This window comes from Scardinius erythrophthalmus (genome assembly GCF_964197995.2).
Source record: "Scardinius erythrophthalmus genome assembly, chromosome: 17".
Lineage (NCBI taxonomy): Eukaryota > Metazoa > Chordata > Actinopteri > Cypriniformes > Leuciscidae > Scardinius > Scardinius erythrophthalmus.
Genome location: NC_138237.1, coordinates 6,944,341 through 6,964,928, shown reverse-complemented (window position 1 = coordinate 6,964,928; position 20,588 = coordinate 6,944,341). Strand labels below are relative to the sequence as shown.

General features: G+C 36.0%; 2 protein-coding genes across 5 annotated transcripts; one reads left to right on the top strand and one right to left on the bottom strand.

The window, feature by feature from the left end:
• Positions 1–1,548: 1,548 nt before the first annotated feature.
• On the bottom strand, positions 1,549–15,432 carry miga2 (mitoguardin 2). 3 transcript variants are annotated; one of them, XM_081391883.1, is made up of 16 exons: positions 15,333–15,393; positions 14,103–14,333; positions 12,175–12,382; positions 11,140–11,255; positions 10,919–11,039; positions 9,939–10,069; positions 9,739–9,856; positions 7,973–8,079; positions 7,764–7,876; positions 6,851–6,923; positions 6,655–6,741; positions 5,675–5,773; positions 5,071–5,205; positions 4,585–4,638; positions 4,308–4,424; positions 1,549–2,928 (listed from the first exon to the last, which is right to left on the bottom strand). In XM_081391883.1, the coding sequence occupies exons 2-16, from the start codon at positions 14,196–14,198 to the stop codon at positions 2,704–2,706; spliced, it is 1,800 nt and encodes a 599-aa protein (XP_081248009.1). In that variant the 5' UTR covers positions 14,199–14,333; positions 15,333–15,393; the 3' UTR covers positions 1,549–2,703. The 3 variants fall into 3 exon arrangements, with proteins under 3 accessions (XP_081248009.1, XP_081248011.1, XP_081248010.1); XM_081391885.1 differs by having other exon boundaries at positions 1,560–2,928; positions 7,973–8,049; positions 15,382–15,432; XM_081391884.1 differs by having other exon boundaries at positions 1,560–2,928; positions 7,973–8,049.
• Positions 15,433–16,070: 638 nt separating this feature from the next.
• st6galnac4 (ST6 (alpha-N-acetyl-neuraminyl-2,3-beta-galactosyl-1,3)-N-acetylgalactosaminide alpha-2,6-sialyltransferase 4) lies at positions 16,071–19,921 on the top strand. 2 transcript variants are annotated; one of them, XM_081391624.1, is made up of 6 exons: positions 16,071–16,133; positions 16,437–16,508; positions 16,652–16,792; positions 16,868–17,277; positions 17,356–17,463; positions 19,224–19,921. In XM_081391624.1, the coding sequence occupies exons 2-6, from the start codon at positions 16,497–16,499 to the stop codon at positions 19,402–19,404; spliced, it is 852 nt and encodes a 283-aa protein (XP_081247750.1). In that variant the 5' UTR covers positions 16,071–16,133; positions 16,437–16,496; the 3' UTR covers positions 19,405–19,921. The 2 variants fall into 2 exon arrangements, with proteins under 2 accessions (XP_081247750.1, XP_081247751.1); XM_081391625.1 differs by having other exon boundaries at positions 16,116–16,357.
• Positions 19,922–20,588: the final 667 nt, after the last annotated feature.

Here is a 20,588-nt window from a genome sequence, read left to right as displayed (position 1 = left end):
TTTAGAAGGATCAATGCTTCCAAAATGGGACACTTGTGTGACTGTTTCAGAGTTTTAACAATCAAAAAGAATAGAGATGTAGCAGCGCAGGTCGAAACATTATTTCATGAGGTCTTCTTCCAAACCACATGCAGCAGATTAAACAGTGTGTTGGAAAGTTTATTCATTAAAACTCCTTGGAATGATATGAAATCAAACTTTTACCATCTCACTTATACCTTCAGTCTGGCCTTGCTGCACTTAGTCTTTCAAACATGAAAATAAAATTAATCTTCCGTTTTTGTAGAAAACCCTATTTGACAGTGAAATTGCAGGTGCACAATCTTGGTTATCCAATTAACAATAATTAATATCAATCAGAGGAATTAAGATGAGTTTGGCAAGAATTATATCTTTGCATCGAAGTTGGTGCAAATGTTTTTGAGTCACAAAAAAGTATGATTTTAATTCAAGCAGTGCAGAGATCTAATAGCATGAGTGCATGTGTGTATTTAATAAAGACAAAAAAGAATATATCCATTAAAAAAAAAGAGGCACCAGACAACGAACCACTCATAACCCTGATTCTGACCGCTCAAGTATATCATTTAGTCTTCTTTTATGCTATATATTATGAGAAAAACCCCATATCCATTCACTTTCGCACCTTGCCATTTTAAACAGCTTTTCATTTCAGTTTACATATATATTATACATCTGTCCAACAAGATTAAATTCAAAAGGAAAGCAGAAAACAAAAATTACAAATGCACTACTACATAAGCTACTTAACATCTGTATATTTTGATAAAAATAGAGAAAATTAACATCTGTATCTTTTTTTTTTTTTTACCATATAAAGTGCAATACACCCAACACTGGCGGGGCCAGTTTTAAATAGTCAATACAAGGACAAAATAAACACTATAACGATTTTAATCTCTAATTTCTCAAATGCCTCCTGTGCACAGTTAATGAACACGGTCAAGTTTTATCAAGGCTCAGTGACAGTGAAGATTGTTTTAGACATTTCAAGAGCATTCCTTTTAAAATGACCAGAATTGGCCTTGTTATCTAAAATTATTAACATTTTAATTAGCACGTTTTGTTTGACGATATTATACGTTATTTCAGGTAAAATTTATTACCATAAGACAGACCAATCAAAAGGTTGCAGGACGCTAGCCAATGTGTTTTGTTGTTTGAATTAAACAAACTTTACCACGGGTTGAATACAATTTAAACTAATTGACAGCATCTGTGCCATTGCCACAGAAAAAATATTTTATATATATATATATATATATAAAAACACACACACACATATATACACACATACATACACACACATATTATGTAAACAAACTTTTAAGTTATATGAAATTAAACACGATTTGACAGTCCTAATATATATAATTTAATTTAATTTAATAGTATATGTCCCTCAAAAACAAATCCACTTTAATTGAAGTCTATGAGGTAAGTTTCACCATTCACCTCAACTGTAACTGAATGAGTGTCAATGCATCTTTTTGTTTGTTTTCACAAAATGAAGTAGTCGTTGAAATTATCGTAATGGCACAGGTGCAGTTCATAGTTTTTAATAACTGGACCTGGAAGGCTTGAACTCACCAAAAAACAAAGTATAAAGCACATTTCTTTGCCACATATATGATGTCGATCATTCCTACTCACGTAACTGTGACGGCTCTACTTATTTGACCCAATACCACTGATGTATTAAATTTATAATTCATAACGAATATCTATATAATAGAAAAGTAGATAATCAGCTATTTTAGTCCACGAGCAAGCCTGAACATTGATGGGCAAAACAAGATGTATAAATCAAGAATGAAATATGAGGACAGAAAAAAAAAAACACACCACAACAACAGCTACATTTCTTTAACAAAAACATCGGAGGCTTCCGCTCTGATGAACACTGTGTCTGATATATTGTGAGGGTGAGAATAAACCAACAGCACAAACCACAAGGGCTACAGCAACTCTCAGAGGACACAAGTGAGCTCAGCTAATGTGATCTGACCGCTACATCCTGTTATAATGACGCACTTCCTGTGCGAGTCTCTCTTTAAAATCCCTCAAACTGCCTTCACATCTAAAACATGCTGACAGACTTACACTAAAGTTCATCTGTCTTGATTCTCCCTCTTCATTGTGTTCAGTGCAAGACTTTATTTGGCCATTGGCACAAGCATAAACGCTCAACAACACGCATTTATACTTAATAATCTGCAAACCGACCAGGCAACAACACAAAAAAAAAAAAGCACGATTTTCAACGAAAGAGGCATCAGTTGATACGGTGTGATCTGCAACTCAAAACAAGGCTGCACTGTTTGGCTAAAAGATGCTTTTTATTCAGTTCCTTCAGATCATGGCGAGTTTTTCAATGGTTTCAGAGAGAATCTGTTTCCAAAGCATTCGTCAATCAAGGCGAATCCCAGTTCTTTATATTGAGGTGTCTATATAGCAGCGCTGGATATTCGGTGGCAAACAGAAATTTGCAAGGAAAGGCCTCGGTTGACCTCAGATGAGTCTGTAGTGGTTTATCTCTCTAAATATTCGATGAAACGGGACTGTCGCAGTAACGCCTTTTAAACGAATGCAGTTCCACGAACTCTTTACAGCCATGTTGATGAAGAATAGATAAATGAGACCTCTTTCAAAACTCGATTAGGTCATCAAGCATTCTGCACCTCAGTCTTGCTGTTCACTGACGTCTGGATGCCCGCTGGTGGCTTGGCAAGGGCTCTTGGGTAGACTTCCATTGGTCTCAGGTAGTCTGTCAATGCCCAGGTAACCCACCAGGATATCCGCCCGTCTGTGGGACAGACTGAGGATGTCTTCGGCCAGAGACGGGACGGACGTGAAGCGCACCTTATCATGGTCAAACATGTCCTTCAGATACTGCACGATCTGTTGCTGCGGAGATCAAAGGAGAACGTGAAATTAACTTCGATATAATCATGTTTGAAGCCTCAATGTGTTTGAGTCGACTGGTGTTTTTTAGTGGATATACTGTATGAAGTCAGTTCTCGAGTTCACAAAGGTGTCCGAACAGAGGAACCACAGGTGTACATCAATGACAAACAAACAATACTGAATTTATTCATGTTCAACACTATTGTTTTAGCATTTCTAAACATGACAAACTTATATTTGTCAAATGTTTTGCATGTAAAATGTGTTTGTGCATCTTTATGTACAATAAATGACACTTGTTTTGATCATTTCTTATCTAATGCAATGACATTCAGAGATTTTTTGTTTTAATATACATATTTTTTGAAGAAAGTAATAGTTTTATTCGGCAAGGATGCATCAAATTGATCAGAAGTGACAAAAAACATTTATAACGTTACAAAATGTATTATTTATATTCATCAAAGAATCCTGAATACTATAACATATCACTGTTTGCCCGAAAAATATGAAGCAGCAACTGTTTTCAACTACAAAAATAATCAGAAATGTTTCTTAAGCATAAAAAATCATCATATTAGAATGATTTCTGTGACACTGAACACTGATGCTGAAAATTCAGCTTTGATCACAGGAATAAATTACATTTTACAATATATTCACATAGAAAAACACTTGTTTTAAATTGTAATAATATTTCACAATATTAATGCATTACATTATTTTTGATCAAATAAATTCATCTTTGTTGAGCATAAGAGACTTCTTTCTAATCCAATGCTGCAATAAGTCTTCCCTAAGTGTCTAAATATTTCTTTGGGCCACTATTATATTGTATATGTTTGACCTACATTATTAGGACCCAAAAGTGCTCATATTGTGGTGTGTATTCAGGTTTCAGACCACAGCCCAACATTATGAGGTCAAGCTATAAACATTTTAATTTTTCTGTGATGGGTATGTTTAAGTTTAGGGGATAGAAAATGTAATTATCTCAGTAGGAGTAGGAGGCGGAGTGCCAACGTGTGTGTGTGTGTGTGTGTGTGTGTGTGTGTCAAATACATATATACATGTATGTATATAAATATATATGTATGTATGCATGTATGTGTATATACAATTACAGACAGGGTTTACGATCTGATCGCAGACATCAGAGTGTCACAGAGATCAGATTAGCATCAGATTAGCATCAGATTATGTGCTGATCTGGATTACACTTCTTCCTGGATTACTGGGAGGTTTATCTCAGGTGTAATGGAGGAGTGTGGAGAATACTGAGAACGTCTTGTAACAGTTCCAGAGTGTGTTCACTATTACTGGCTGTCTATAGCTGTTTTGTACAGCTATAATTATTAGACGAGTTGTCACAGTCTTACCTTGAATATGGTGCACACCTCACTGAGGTGCTGTCGGGGGCCCAGAAACCCGAAGGCCAAAACTGGACTCACATGTTCAGAGATGGCATAGAAATGGGCAATGAAGCCGTCAGGAACCTGAGCAACAAACGCAAAACAAGCAATACTATTAAAGTCAGACTCTATGAAAGCTCTAACTCAGTTTGTGCTACAGATATGATTCCTCAAATCAAGCAATGTAGATCAGATGTGTTTCCAGATCCGAACACAAATCGGATGTTTTGTTTTTAACGCTCACCATTAGCAGTCTCCTTTTGGCTTTTAGGACAGACCAACAGGCTGTAGCCAATGCCTTATATAAACAGAGAGAGACACAGAAAGATAAAACAGAAATTAAGAAAAACAAAGACACAGATTTTATAGACCTTTAAAAACACTTCAAGGAAAACCCCCCAAAAATCGAAATGTATTGAATTTACCAATACTCTAATTGCTTCTTAGTTTCAGCAAATAACCCCCATCTTGTCAAGAACCAGTGTTCGACTTTTTAGGATTCTTGGGTTGCTATGTGGTTCTTATTTAAACAGGGTTATTATAGGTTGTTTGTATAAACCTTTTGTTTTCTGGGTTCTGTAAAGCACCAAAACATAGATTGTTCCTGAAGAACTAGAGGATGAAAACTTCTCTTTTTATCCCATGCTCCTTTTTTGGTTCTAAACAAAACCTTTATTTTCAAATTGTCTAGATCCAATATGTTTGGACTCGAGCTCTAACGTTTCCGTACCGTCTCCTTGAAACTATCCGAGAGCCATCGGTTCCTCAGAACCGCGACCACTGAAGACGGAGGACTTTCCAGATCTTCAAACGCATCCATCAGGATAAAGTCCAGCACAATGTCAAAGAAGTTCATACAGACCACCTAGAGCACAATCAAAGGTCAAAGGTCAAAGGTCAGGATTCTGTAAGTCTAAACAAAGAGCCAGGAAGTCAAGTTATTTTAGTATCATTTATATACTATAATATAAAAATAAAAGCTTAATTCTAAATATTAATACATACTACAATTGTTTGTTTTGGTAGTTTTGTTATGCATTTTTGAATTTTTTCTTCTTATTTTAGCACTAAATTTCATTTAAAAAAATTACGTTTAAGTTTTTCATCTAATATTTGTTTATATTTTATTTCCTTTAATATTTATTTCAATTACTGAAAATATATTTTTTAATAGTTTAGGTTTTAGTTAACAATAACAACACTGGGACAGACAAGAATACCAGCTGGAAATCTGACTTAAACACACAGGTTATTGTTTAGCCAATGGAAATGGACGGAAAAGAAGGACCGACAGACAGACCGACAGATAAATAGCAGATAAATAGGAGACACACCCCTCGTCCGTCTAGCTCCATCTTGGTGACCGGCCACGTCTCTTCCTTCTGCGTGTACTGCAACATTTCATCATAACTCTCCAGAAACGCCTTTGGACTCTAAACATTCACACACATTCAAGAGCAGATGACAAAACCTTAATTCCAAATCAAAAAATCCGGACATAAAATTTGAAAATGACTGTTTTTACTTTATTAATTACAGTCTCTAGTTTTATTGTGCACACTTCATAAACACGTGTTATTTTATGAGATTTTTTTTAATCTAATTTATATAAAATTGTATATAATTTTTCATCAGTGTAGTAACTTTATCCACTTCTGAAACAACTTTCCTTTCTGTTAATTGGTTAATAATAACGAATAATAACCAATAATATCACATCATACTTCTCATGAATAATACAGATATATTATTACATACATAAATTATTAACCACTGTATATTCAGCTTCATTCAAAAAAGTCACATTACAGTTAAAGGGAACCTATTATGCCCTTTTACAAATTGTTGATTTTGTTTTTGGGCTCTACAAGAACGCTTTGTTTAGTTCCTGTCTCTATGAAGCCCCTCCTTCTTAAAAGCACACTGTGCTCTGATTGGTCGGCTGGAGAAGTGTGTTGTGATTGGTCAAGCGTTTCGAAGGTGTTTGGAAAATGCCCCGCCCCTTTACCATAACCGCCAGTTTCAACACACTACTAACTAACTCAACCAGGCCCCGCCCCTTTATTCTGCGTATGAATTATTTAAATGAGGAATATTGGGTCATGTTCATTCCCTGGAAGAAAGCTCAAGACTGCACAGTTTCAGGGAGTTCAGAAACACTGACACTGATATAGAGAAGAACTCCTGCTGGAGGGACTTTGTAACTTTGCAGAGCTGTCAGGATGTGAAGAGAGTTTCAACCAGTATAACAAAAATTGTTTATGAAAAACATTGACAGACAAGAATTATTTGTTTTAATCATTTTTAAAAGCACCTTGTTGGCTTTGGCCAGGAGTCCAGATATCATCCGCTTCCCTGTTTCCATGAAGAACATTCTGTGTCTCTCATCCAGCAGTAGCACCTTCAGATACAACAAACACACACAGATCTCACCAACCGTTCCTGTGTGTGTGTGTGTGTGTGTGTGTGTGTGTGTGTGTGTGTGTGATCATGTGTGAGAGTGTGCTGACCTGGAAGGCCTGTCGAACGCAGTGCAGTTTGGCAAGGAAGTCCTGATCGCTGTAACACTCCAGAAGTTCAGTTCTGCAAAACAGAGGAACAAAAATGACAGAGTGAGTGTTCCCATCAGCCCTCGCTCCCTGAGCGAACATAGAAATCCTCAAATCCCAGAGGAGAGTGTGTGAGGGGAACATCTGTACAATACGTGCAGTCGCACACTCGGTCCCATCTCATTTTAGAATCAATGCAAATGGAGTGCTGGGTTTAGGATATTAATATTCATCGTTTTATTCATTCATAAGCATGTATTGTGAAGGGCAGCAATTTATTTTATTAAAAGAAACTGGGAGTGTTGATATATACAATTATTTATTCACAACTCATTTTGTGACTTTTCAAGATTCAACACTTTCAACAGTTACTGAGGGACGAAAATACATATTTTTATGTTTTTATATTCTTTAGTTTATTTTTTTTACAATACACATTGTTTCAAAGCAGCTTTACAGAAAATCATGATGTTAATGTTTATATCTATCTAGAAAATTAGAGTCGGGTGATCAAACAGTTACATTTTGCTACGATACAAGCAAATGAGATTTGATACATAGTATATATTGATTTACGCGAGTATACATGCGGATAAAGTTGAACATACTTTATATAAAGAGCCGGGGCGATGAAACGGTTACATTTTGCAATAAAAGTCAAGCAGTTGAGATTTGCTATATAGTATATCACTTTACATGAGTTTGCTGTATACTGTATACTGTATACACATTTACATTTATCAGACGCTTTTATCCAAAGCGACTTATATTGCATTTCAAGGTACACATTTACATTCTTATCAGTTCTTGCTTTCCCTGGGAATCGAACCCATGACATTGGCGTTGCTAACATGCAGTGTGTAGTATACACTACCTCAGTGATCTGCAGGTCACATGTCCATCTCTCACTAAACTTAATGCTTCTTCGTACAGAGCTGCCGGCTTCAGCGGATGATACGTGTCCTCTAGTGAGAACGTCTCAAACAACTATAGAGACAAAGAAGGAAGTGACATCATGAACATGCAGGAGAACTTGCACGTGTCTGTTAACACCCGTGTGTGTGTGTGTGTGTGTGTCCTGACCTCAGCGGCAGAGAAAAACGAGTCGTCCGACGTGACTGTCGTGGCATCGTCGTCTCGGATCGGATGGGAACTTCCCACTGTGGGCAGAATCAGCGTTCCTTCACTCTCTGCACACAAACTACTTCGTTAAGTAAGCTACAATCAGCACACAGGGGACATAAAGCAGGGCTGCCAACTTTTGTTGAGATTTGATGACTGAATTAAACACATTGTTCAATTGTGATCCAATAATTTAATTTCTAATTTCATCTTAATACTGTAAATTATCCATACGCTGGATAATGGCTACCGTCAACTGTCTGGTTACCAACATTCTTCAAAATATCTTCTTTATTGAAACTCATACAGGTTTGGAACAACATAAGGGTGAGTAGATGATTACCATTAGTAAATACAACTACAAATACAACTTTAGATTTTAAAAATGTAGTAGTGAATGTTGAGGTTAACATTGACTAATATGTGACCCTGGACCACAAAACCAGTCACATGGGACACAATTTTGAAATTGAGATTTATACATCATCTGAAAGCTGAATAAATAAGCTTTCCATTGATGAATGGTTTGTTAGGATAGGACAATATTTGGCTGAGATACAACTATTGAAAATCTGGAATCTGAAGGTGCAAAAAAAATCTAAATATTGAGAAAATCTCCTTTAAAGTTGTCCATTTATGTTCACGATTCGCTGCATTCACTCACAAAAATAAATGTTTTATATATTTACGGTAGAAAATTTTCAAAATATCTTCATGGAACATGATCTTTACTTAATATCCTAATGATTTTTGGCATAAAAGAAAAATCGATAATTTTGACCCATATAATGTATTGTTGGCTATTGCCACAAATATACCCGTGCGACTCAAGACTTTGTGATCCAGGGTCACATATCATTAAATGCTGTAAAAGTGTGAAACTAAATGAAACCTTATTGTAAAGTGCTACCAGTGTTACAATATACAACTTGTTTGTCCACAGTTTTTAAAATCACTACACTAATTAGTATTATAGATAAAAAAATGAATATTTTTTTAGGATTATAGTTCTTGAGTATATTTTATGTTACATCAATATGCATATGTGACCCTGGATCACACGTCGCACGGGAATATTTGTGGCAATAGCCAACAATACACTGTATGGGTCAAAATTATTGATTTTTCTTTTATGCCAAAAATCATTAGGATATTAAGTAAAGATCATGTTCCATGAAGATATTTTGTACATTTCCTACCATAAATAAATAAATCATTTATATTTGTGAGTGAATGCTGCACAATCGCCAACATAAATGGAGAACTTTAAAGGAGATTTTCTCAATGTTTCGATTTTTTTGCACCCTCAGATTCCAGATTTTCAAATAGTTGTATTTCGACCAAATAACAAACCATACATCAATGGAAAGCTTATTTATTCAGATTTCAGATTATGTATAAATCTCAATTTCAAAAAATGGACCCATGTGACTGGTTTTGTGGTCCAGGGTCACATTTTAGTCTAAACTCCTGTGTCTAGTTCTCTTTTGCAATGCAAACGCACAGTAGACAGGAACAGCTCTATATTGATCACACTGCAAAGTGCGGGAAGCAATCTGATCTTGGTGCTTCATACGAGTTCAATCGATTAAAAAAAAAAAAAAGTCCCATGCTGGTGTGAAAATCCTACGAGCAGATTTATTTTAAGGTGTCTTTTTATTTGGTGTAAGAGCATTAGACACAAGACATTTGGCAACCCTGTCTGCATGCGTTTGTGCGCGCCTGACCCAGATCCGCGAGCAGGCTGTCAGGTGGGATGGTGCTGCCGAAGTCTTCCTGTAGATGATAGGCTCGGTGCAGCAGAGATTCCAGCTTCTCCGCAAACTCATGATTATGAAGTTCAGGCTGAAAATCAAATCGCAGTTGTGAAGATGAACACATGATTGTTTGGTATTTTTACTTAGTAGCTCCTGTTTATGAAATTTACCGAATGACGCTCAACGAGCTCTGACCCTTGCGGGGCGAGACTGCTGGAGCCGGACGCGCCGGAGTGATCTCTGTGTCTGATGTTTAAAGCCAGTTCCCACTTCCGAAGGGCTTCCTCAAAAAGCTCCATTCCTGCAGGAGGAAGAGACGAAAGAAGACCACCATCAGCTGCACACATCTCTACACTTATAGTCTCTTCTGCTCAACAAGGCTGCATTTATTTGATCAAAAATACAGTAATATGGTGAATTGTGTTAGTGTTTTCTATGTGAACAGTATTCCTATGATTAAAGCTGAATTTTCAGCATCATTACTCCAGTCTTCAGTGTCACATGATCCTTCAGAAATCATTCTAATGTGATGATTTGATGCTCAAGAAACATTTATGATTATTATCAATGTTAAAAACTATTTTAAATGTTAAAAATATTTTTATGAAGCGTTTATTTGGAATAGAAATCTTTTGCAGAATTATAAATGTTTTATTCTTACTTTTGATCAATGTAATGCATCCATGCTGACTAAAAGTATTCATTTCTTTAAAAAAAATCTCACAGAATCCAAACTTTTTGGTAGTATATTTATTAACACTTAAAAGTCTCTGAATGTCAATGCATTAGATAAGAATGACAAGTGTCATTTCTTGTAAAGAAAGATGCACAAACACATTTTACAAGCAAACTGTTAATATAATATTTGTATGGAAACTGATATTTTTTTCAGGATTTTTTTTAATGTATAAAATGTTCAAAAGAACAGCATTGATTTGAAATAGAATCTTTTGTAACATTATAAATTGTATTAACTGTGTTTTAAGTTTTAAGTGTGTTAAGTTTGTTAAACTTTACTGTGACTTTAGATCTATTTAATGCCTCCTTGCTGAATTTTTAAAGTATTAAACAGTAGTGTAGCATGTAACAAAGTATGAAGTATGGAAGTATGGAAGACAATACAATAGATCACAAGACTATCCTACATTACCCATGAGATACAGGTTCTCAGCATTGGCATCCTCTCCGACGCCCGCCTCCTCTGCCACAGGCTCCGCCTCCCACGGCATCCCAGTGTTCACTGATTGGTTGGGAGAGGAGGGGACTCGCATCTGGGCAGATTCAAACCGAACGGTTAAAAAAGCCTTTTGACAGCAGTTTTGTTGACAAATAAACAGGTGGACGATGCTTGTGTTGGTGAGGTTTACGCACAGAGGCGATGCTGTGTGAAGAGCTCGAGTGTTTGCTCTGAGCGAGAGACGAGACGCCGCTGAGCGTGTCATTACTGCGGGTGCTGGGACTCATCATCTGCCGACCTGGAGCCGGACCTGAGAACAAAAAGAAAAAAATATACATGTTTTTTGTATATAGCATTTTACAGGTGACCATGAAAAACAAAAAACAAAATAAAAGATTTAGTATACAATCATATTCTCACATTCACTCAAAGTAGCCTGATAAAAATGGTCACAAAAAAATCATTTACGACTGTTTTTGCAAGAAACTATGACTAAAATGTATATATTATGTAATAATATATTAGTATATATTATCTAATTAATTACACGATGTGCCGATTAATTGAACATCAAATTTGGCTGAGAAATGAACCCAAAAAAATATCATTTAAAGTTATTATTGTGTTAAATGAGAAAAGCATCACATATACTTTTTTTAAATAAATATTTTATTTGATTCAACATAGAATTTATTATTCAACAAACTTTTAGTCTACAACGGCCATGATTTTTTTTTCTCAATTGGTATTAGATATATTTACAGACCAGTTTGGTTATCAACATTCGTCAAAATATCTTCTTTTATGTTACACAAAAGAAAGTCAGTCATACAAGTTCAAAACAAAACAACTATTCCCAAAATATGATTTTTTTTTTTATGAAATAATACTCTAAGAAACTAAAACTGCCAGTGGATGGCAGTACATCTTTAAATGAGTACATCTTTGAGTACTTCTTTCATTCGATTCGTTCAACATTCAGGAATTAAGTAAATGGCCCTCTTTATAAACCGTCTAAAATATAACACAATATTAACTTTGTATAATATAAATATCACATTTGCACTCATGCTATTCGGGACAAAAACATCACTCGTTTGATATTGCGCTCGTTACTCGTGTGATATTGCAATAATATAATATAATATAATAAAATTATGAACATTAAAAAAATGTCAATACTATAAAAGTGTATAACATATAAAAGCAAACTGCGCGAACATCCTCACCTCTCTTGAGCGAGGCAGGCCGGCTGGTCCGGAGCAGCTGATCTGGGATGCCCACAGGTTTCTGTGCTTCTTTTCCCACCACCTGTTTCCTCTTCCTGCCCCGTCTCTTTAACTGATGTGCGGTCAGCGCCAGAGCGACGCTGCCCAGCGCAGTCGCGAACAGAACCTTCTTCAGATTAGGGCTCAACTTCAGCTGAGAGAATATAGACTGAGGGAAACACAGAGACATTGAGTCAGGAATTAGGGATACTAGAATGGGAAAAGGGAAAAGGGAGGGAAGAAAACAGGAATCAGTTATTTGCTGTTTTCGCTTTGCATTCATTATTTTAAAAAAGAAACTACTCAAAATTACTGAAAATATCAACACACTGCAAGAGTTTTGTTTGCATTCTAAAGCAGATTAATGATTAATCCATTTAATCCCACAGTTTCTTAGCCAGGAGAAAGGCTATGACAATCCAAGAATAATTGCATAAATAAATCTTTTTATTTGAACCGTCTCATTAAGTGTAACAACATGTAAAAATCTGTGTTATTATTGTTAACTAAAACTATTTTTGGTAATTGAAATAAATCTGAAATAAAATAAGATATAACTATTAGATTTAAAAACTTAAACTTAAAAACCTAAATTAAACTAAATTTCTAAATTAAAATTAGAAACATTGCCTAGGCAATTAATAATAAGATGAAGTACTAAAATAACACAAAAAAACTGTGTGAACTGAAAAATGAATAATAGCTGAATAAAGAAAAAAACTATTTAAAAAAAACTAATAAATTACTAAAACATAAACTGAAAATATTATTTCAATTTTTAAAAGTAATATTATTAAAATATCTTAAAAGCTATTTCAAAATATAAAAAAATACTTTAATAGTATATAAATAATACTAAAATAACTGTTTGAAATCTACAATTGGACAATGTGAATCAATCTGCAACTGATTATTCAAAATGGGGTTTTCCCATATTTTTGAATGTACTAATAAATATGGTAGTTCTATCAATATTATCATGTTTTACATGCTTCATTTTATGTCATCAGGGCGGCAAAACTTTCATTTATAGTTGACAACTTTGCGTAAAATATATCAACACTTTTTAGACCCTTCAAAATCAAACTTTTGGTCAAATTCTGAAAAAGATATACCCTGGAAATCCAGAGTTCTCGCGAGAGCACAAGTTGAATTTGCTCAGCGAGTTTACTCTTTATAATGATGCTCATTAAATATGCCCTTGTATCCGAGCTGCACCAATCACATCGGGTTATCTGATATAGGCGGAGCTAAAGATGACGACAGCGCTGTGACGTCGAAGTCATTAGTAACATTGTAAGATGGCTATGGATGAACACCAATTGTTTGAAACGGCTTTGGCCGCTACAATGAACGAGTTAGACTTGGCTTTTTCTCTAAAAGAGGAACAGAAGACGGCGCTCGAATCCTTCCTTTGCAAGAAGAGTGTTTTCGCTGTTTTGCCGACCGGATACGGCAAGAGTCTAATCTACCAATTAGCTCGCTGATAGTTAAGCGTATGGGGCTTGTTGTGATTGGTCGTAGTGTTATCCAATTGCGTGCAGTGAGGTTTTCAAATGCATGCTTGGTTGCCGCCCCTTCGAGCTGGCCGATTTTCATTAGTCGACGCCAGACCATTAATCTTTCAGATTTAGGTCTGGATTTCCAGGCTATAAAAATAGATATTTACATTTTTTAGAAGAAGATAGCAACAATGCTTGGATGGTAGTAATAGTTGCCTTCGCAAACACCCTTAGACACTGTGAGTGATACATTTAATTGTTAGCAGACAATATAAAGTGGAAGACCACTGTGGCATCAGCGTGTATATAGAGCAGTAGTGTGTGTATTGAGCAGTAGTGTGTGTATTGAGTATGATCAGATAAACAGAGGCATGTTCTGCTGTGTACCTGTCCAAAGGTGGAGTACAGGAACACCGGGATCTCAGCCACGGTCATAGCCAAGGCCTGCATGATGGACATGCCCTCTGCACTTCTGAATGACATCTCAGTTCACATCGACTCGCTCCCAGCAGGAACTCAGTTCTGGCCTCTAGGCTGCTCGTGACACTGACTGGAGATCAGCGGGACTCATCCACAGACAGAGCTTGGAAGTGTTGCAGCGTTACGCATTTTCATTGCCTTGGAGACCAAAACACATCAGATCATTATAGTGGTTTAGATTAGAAGCTTTGCTTATCTAAACGGACTGAAACACGCCATATACAAAACATGTGTCAATACTGGCACAATGAAATGTAAGTTAGATAGAAACCTCATATTATGGCATTCTCACGCTACAGTAAAAGTCCTATAAATATCTAATATAATAATCTGTCTCTATATAAAAGGGTGAATCTCACAAAAATTGCCAGGAACATGCCCAGGTCATATACACAAGGAAGGAAGAAATTATATTTTGCATGAAGAAAATGAAGCATATTTCTATATTAAAGATTTCTGCATTATTTAAAAAATATATGAATAATCATGTTCATTACTATAAAATGGGGGACCGACAGATAGATAGATTGACAGACAGACAGATAGATAGATAGATAGATAGATTTTAGATGTTAAAATAAAGAACAGATTCAGAAAGACATTACAGACACATTTAAGCAGCATGTCTAAGCAAATCACACGCCCCTTCATCTGCCATGTGTGACAGTTCAAGACATAATTCTATGAATCATAACAATTCTGCTGCTGCAGAATAAAAGTGGTTCTTGATGAATCAGTTTTCTCAGAAATATAAAGGTATATGATGAGAAATCAACAAACAACCCTGCAACTACATCATATATTAATATCAGGAGCCACTAGCAACTACACAATCACATAGACAGGCAAAAAACAGTTTATTTTAAGGTAATTTATTCCATTAATATTTGCTGATTTGATCATTCTTACTGTATTTATACTGATTCATAAATAAACTGACCCTCTTTGTGTCCATGTCCTTAGACACCAGCAGCACATTAGCTTAGCTCAACACTCATACACTATAGGCTCTTTTAGGACAGTGTCCCAGTCATATAAACATTAATGCATGCTTAAAGCAGAGATAAGATCAGACACATAATAGCAGATTTAATTGCAATATTAAAAGTGAAATACTGAAAAGCAGCCCACACTCACTTTCTCCTGGTTTGGAAGGACATTTTCATTCCGCATTGCACACACTAACCTGTGATTTCCTGGTGGGCGGGGCAGAGATTTGAGCGACAGCGGGAAAAACGTATAACGGCTTTAGATGGTTCTGTGGTAACCAATCGGGAAAGAGGAGGCAGGGACGCAGAGCGTTGATTATCCAATGACATCAACAGTCGCGACGCGACTTTTGCTCTCCAGCTTTTTTCTATTAAACCGACATCTGACTGTATAACAACAACAACAACAACAACAACAACAACAACAATAATAATAATAATAATAATACTTTATTGACAATATAAAAAATATTACGATTACGTTAAATGTACATTGTATGATAAAATATGTAGTACTTGGTCCACAGTCATTAAGTGGGAATGACACAAAATGACAAAACGATATTTTATTAATCTTAATACAGTAGTACCAGTACCCGTAGTAATATAGTATTTTATCAGTTACCATGAAAAGGGGAATGTGATGATGATAAAGTGAAAACGGTGATTTTTTTTATTGTGAAATTTGAGATATTTAACATGTCATGTAAACGTTATGTCTCGTTTAAAAATAATAATAATTAAACAATTGTAAAAATTGTAAAAAATAAATAAATAAAAGTGTTTCCCCCCCAAGTAATATGTCTATAAGTCATTTACGCTATATTTATTATTATTATTATGACTGCAGCACATAGACTGCTACAGTGTCATCACACTCACAAGCGGAACTAAATTTATAGCAGCGTTTCCCTGTGGGAACGTAAATATCAGCGTGCCAAGGAAAAACGTGAGAAGGCTAATCTTGCAGCTAATTATGTGGTTATTTACTGTTTTCAAGCTCGCCATATATTGATTACCGATTACATTTAAGGCACATAAAACCATTATATAAGGGGCTGCATGTGATTATTGGTGTCTTTATTTATTTGCCGTTCGGCTGTGGTGTTTATCATGATGTCAGCAATTTTTTTTCACAGTAGATATTAATAAAACGTTATTGATCGCGTCAAGGTATTACAGTACTGAGCATGCTGTCATTGAATTGAATTATTGATTGAATTAGAGTCATTTTTCTTCCATGTTTTCTCAGGAAAATGAGTGTTTCCTCCCCAGTTGAGCACCTGGGTTGGAGCTTCAGCCTCAATAGGAAATGAAATCCGTGGTATTGCTTTCATATCCCATAGTGTGACTGGGAAATGTGTCAGAAAATAGTTTATTATTGACTCTGAATGAAGCCCATGTCTCTCTCTCTCTCTCTCTCTCTCTCTCTCTCTCTCTCTTGCTCTCGCATCCTTCATCCCTCAGAGGTTTCATTGGATCTGCCTCCTCCTCCTCTCGGTGTGTCTGCTGCTATGGTACAATCATGTGATGAGGACTGGGCTTGCCATGAAAACAGGCCTGCGTGGTTACGTGAGGGTTCATCCCAACACTCGCTCACATTCGTATGTAAGTCACGTTCCACCTTTACACAATTTTTACACATGCTTTTGTTCATATAGTGTGTTTATTATCCGCCTTCAGCTGCTGGACTTCCGCTGCGGCCGCTGTGCCGTGGTGTCCAGTTCTGGGCAGATGCTGGGCGGTGGACGGGGTCAAGAGGTCGACCGGCAGGACTGTGTGATCCGGATGAACGCAGCGCCCACCGTGGGCTACGAGGCTGATGTGGGGAACAGGACCAGCCTGCGTGTCGTCTCCCACACCAGCGTGCCACACCTGCTACGCCAGCAGGGATATTTCTTTGGGCGAGAGGCGGACACTAGGTACGTCGTTTGGGGCCCGGAGAAGAACATGAGGCAGGATGGAAAGGGGAAAATCTTCAATGCATTAGTGATGCTGGCCAAGAAGCATCCACACACACACATCTACACCGTCACCAAAGAAAAGGTTCAGGACTGTGACGGTGTGTTTCAAAACGAAACAGGCAAAAACAGGTCAGTGTTTATATCATTATATCATGTGAAAAAGGATTATCATATTAGTAAATGATGTGATCTCTTTGTCTCTCTCAGGATGAAATCGGGGGCGTTTCTCAGTACAGGGTTTTTTACCATGATTTTGGCTCTCGAGGTGTGTGACAGTGTTCTGGTTTATGGAATGATTGACGGCTCTTACTGCAGGTGAGTTCAGTTGTGTGGGTAACACTTTATTTTACAGTGTCCTTGTTACATGTAATAGTAATAATACATAGTAATAACAGTTAATGATGCATAATTACATGCAACTAACCCTCAAACAAACCCTAATCCTATCCTAACCCTATAGTAAGTACATGTAGTTGCTTAATATAACTCAGTACTTAAATATATACAGTACTGTGCAAAAGTCTTAGGCATGTTAATGCCCCCCCCCCCCCAAACTAAATCCAGAAGAACTGTGGGAATGTCTCCGAGACGCTTGAAGAAACCTTCCTGCAAAGCTTCCTGAAGAACTATGCGCAAGTGTACCTGGACAAAAGCCGTTTTAAACGCAAAGAGTCGTTACACCATATATTGATTTGAATTAGTTAATAGAAGTTAAATCATAAATAAATTCAATTTGTGATTTTATTTTTGAAGCATTCTCACTTTACAGCATTTTAACACAGGTGCCAGTGCTTTTCACAGTACTGTAGCTTTGCAGGAAGGTTTCTTCAAGCGTCTCGGAGACGTTCCCGCAGTTCTTCTGGATTTAGTCTGTCTCAGTTTCTTCTGTTTCTTCATGTAATCACAGACGGACTCGATGATGGTGAGATCAGATCACACCGGCTGTTGTCAGACTCCTTGTGCATACACACATCTCACTGGATTATTACAATTAATGGCAAAAAGAATGTTTGGAAATGTAAACTGATATTTCCTACCGACACACTACAGCAAAAGATAGAAATAACTGACTTAAAAACATTTTTTTTGGGGGGGGGGGGGGTATTAACATGCCTAAGACTTTTGCACAGTACTGTAATTACACTGTTACAATGACACCTTAAAATAAAGTGTAACCCTTTATTTTAAGGTGGTGTCGTTACATTGTACTTACTCAAATAATAATCAACTACATGTACTTACTATAGAGTTACGGTTATGATAGGGTTTGGTTTAGGGTAAGTTACTTGTAATTATACAGAATTTACTGTTATTACTATAGTACACATGTAGTAACGTAACTATGTCACTTTAAAATAAAGTGTTAGTCATTTCATTCTAGTACAGAAACCAGTTTAAAGGATTAACTGGACTTGTTTACAGTTTTTACGCGTGTGTATTTAAAGCTCAGTATATTATGTAATCAACAGATTTATAGTGAATCTAAATTAAATTATGAAGTGTATTGTATATATATATACAGTATAAAGGCACAATTATTTAAAATTAAGAAATTAATGATCAGATTAACATAATTCATTATGTATGTTTTTTCACAAACAATTTCCTCACATATACAGAAAACAATTTACTGAATTCATTTACTGTTGAATTTACAATCACGTATGTATTTATAGTCCAATATAGTATGTGACAGATTCATATTTTGAAGTGAATCTTAATTGATCAATTATTGTATATTTATATACATATTGTACATAAATAGGAACAGTTATTTAAAATTAATAAATTACTATATTAAACAATAATATTTAAATTCATATAATGAGTCATATTAATAAGGACCATGTGTGACACTGAAGACTGGAGTAATGATACTTCAAATTTAGCTTTGATCACAGGAATAAATTAAATTTATTTTAAATTGTAATAATATTTCACAATATTACTGATTGACATCCTGTGGGCTTGAATAGGACCATGTCAGCAAAATTTCGAAGCTTTCCTGCTTTTTAAAAATGATATTTCTCATCATTCTGCAGTCCACTAACTTCTCTTCTTTGGCTTGATTATAGTGTCGCCAACCACTCGTTCGTGCCGTACCACTACTACGAGCCGTCCCGTGTGGACGAGTGCCGCATGTACCGCTCTCATGAACACGCCAAGAGGGGCGGCCATCGCTTCATCACCGAGAAACTCATTTACAGCCGCTGGGCGTCTCAGGGGAAACTGCGCTTCGTTTACCCACCCTGGTAACATGTGGTTACATATGGTTTGTGTAAAGATGTAGGATAGTCGTCAGCAATCGTTTCTCCTCCCAATGCAAGTTTATGCTCGTATCAGAAACCACTGTGGTGCCTTCAGTGTGTAAATCAGTTTGGCTTTTAAATCGTGCCACTCTGCCTTTGTTTTATATGGTACGATTTTATTTTTATTTTATTTTCCTAATATTCTTTTGCATTTTTAAAATCATATTGAGAGTCCGTTTTTTTTCTTTTCTGTTAGTCTGATCTCTGGTAACCTGAACTGGCTGAACTCGTCAGTGTGAGAGGATCTGAATTCAGTATTAGGGAGATTCATGATCACATATTTCTTTTTCTATCAAACATAAATAATCGAAATGTCTTTCTCTCTAGTGAAACGAGAGAAATGGACTGTTTATTCATAGCGATGATCATATCTGCAGAATCGTGTCTGAATCCATGCATTGATCTGGTGTAAACTAAAGCTCAGTTAGCAGTGGTCAGAGATTACTAAATCCTTTATGACAGTCATTTATTAATGCGTCCATTTATTAGTAAGAGTCTTGCACAACACTGGCACAAATGTTTTTATTATCAACACTGTGATTTACTAATATTTCTTAGCACACATTTTCATCTCATCAACAAAAGGTCCGTTCATTCTTTGTCAAATCAACTGAGTAGAGCGGGGTCAAAATGAGATTTGGAGCCAAATTACAAGGGGGTAAAAATGATTTTAGAAGGACGACGGCATCATTATTTTAATTTTACACAGAGATTGGTAGGTCTATTAGTAAAATCTGCTGACTTTAGCAATCTTTGTTGCATTATATGCCAACGGTGACTGTTCAAAAATGGGTTACAAGGCAGTTTTCATATTTTTCTCTGCATACCTATAACTCAAGAAGTATTAAAGATGTCTTAATATCCTTTTAGATTCTGATTCTTAACAAACGTTTCTTTTGGTATCTTTATTTTTTATATGGTATCTTTATTTTCTATATGGTTTAGTTCCTATAATATATTAAGATTTCTCAATATGGCTCCAAGAATAAGTTGAAAATCTAAAAGAATATTGAGATATCTTTAGTACTTTTTGAGTTACGGGCATGCAAACTTTGGAAAAAGATTATTTATGGGACTCAGGCCGGTATGTTCTATGCAATTGTTTTGATAAAGGAAAACAAGATACATTTC

Excerpts from the sequence above, each read along its gene's own strand:
- miga2 (XM_081391883.1), bottom strand. The coding sequence starts at position 14,198 with ATGTCATTCAGAAGTGCAGAGGGCATGTCCATCATGCAGGCCTTGGCT. Across the intron at positions 8,080-9,738 it reads CAGCCTGCTCGCGGATCTGG|AGAGTGAAGGAACGCTGATT; the intron begins GTCAGGCGCGCA and ends GTTTGTGTGCAG. Across the intron at positions 5,206-5,674 it reads TGGAGCTAGACGGACGAGGG|GTGGTCTGTATGAACTTCTT; the intron begins GTGTGTCTCCTA and ends ATTGTGCTCTAG.
- st6galnac4 (XM_081391624.1), top strand. Across the intron at positions 16,793-16,867 it reads ACACTCGCTCACATTCGTAT|CTGCTGGACTTCCGCTGCGG; the intron begins GTAAGTCACGTT and ends ATCCGCCTTCAG. Across the intron at positions 17,464-19,223 it reads ATTGACGGCTCTTACTGCAG|TGTCGCCAACCACTCGTTCG; the intron begins GTGAGTTCAGTT and ends GCTTGATTATAG.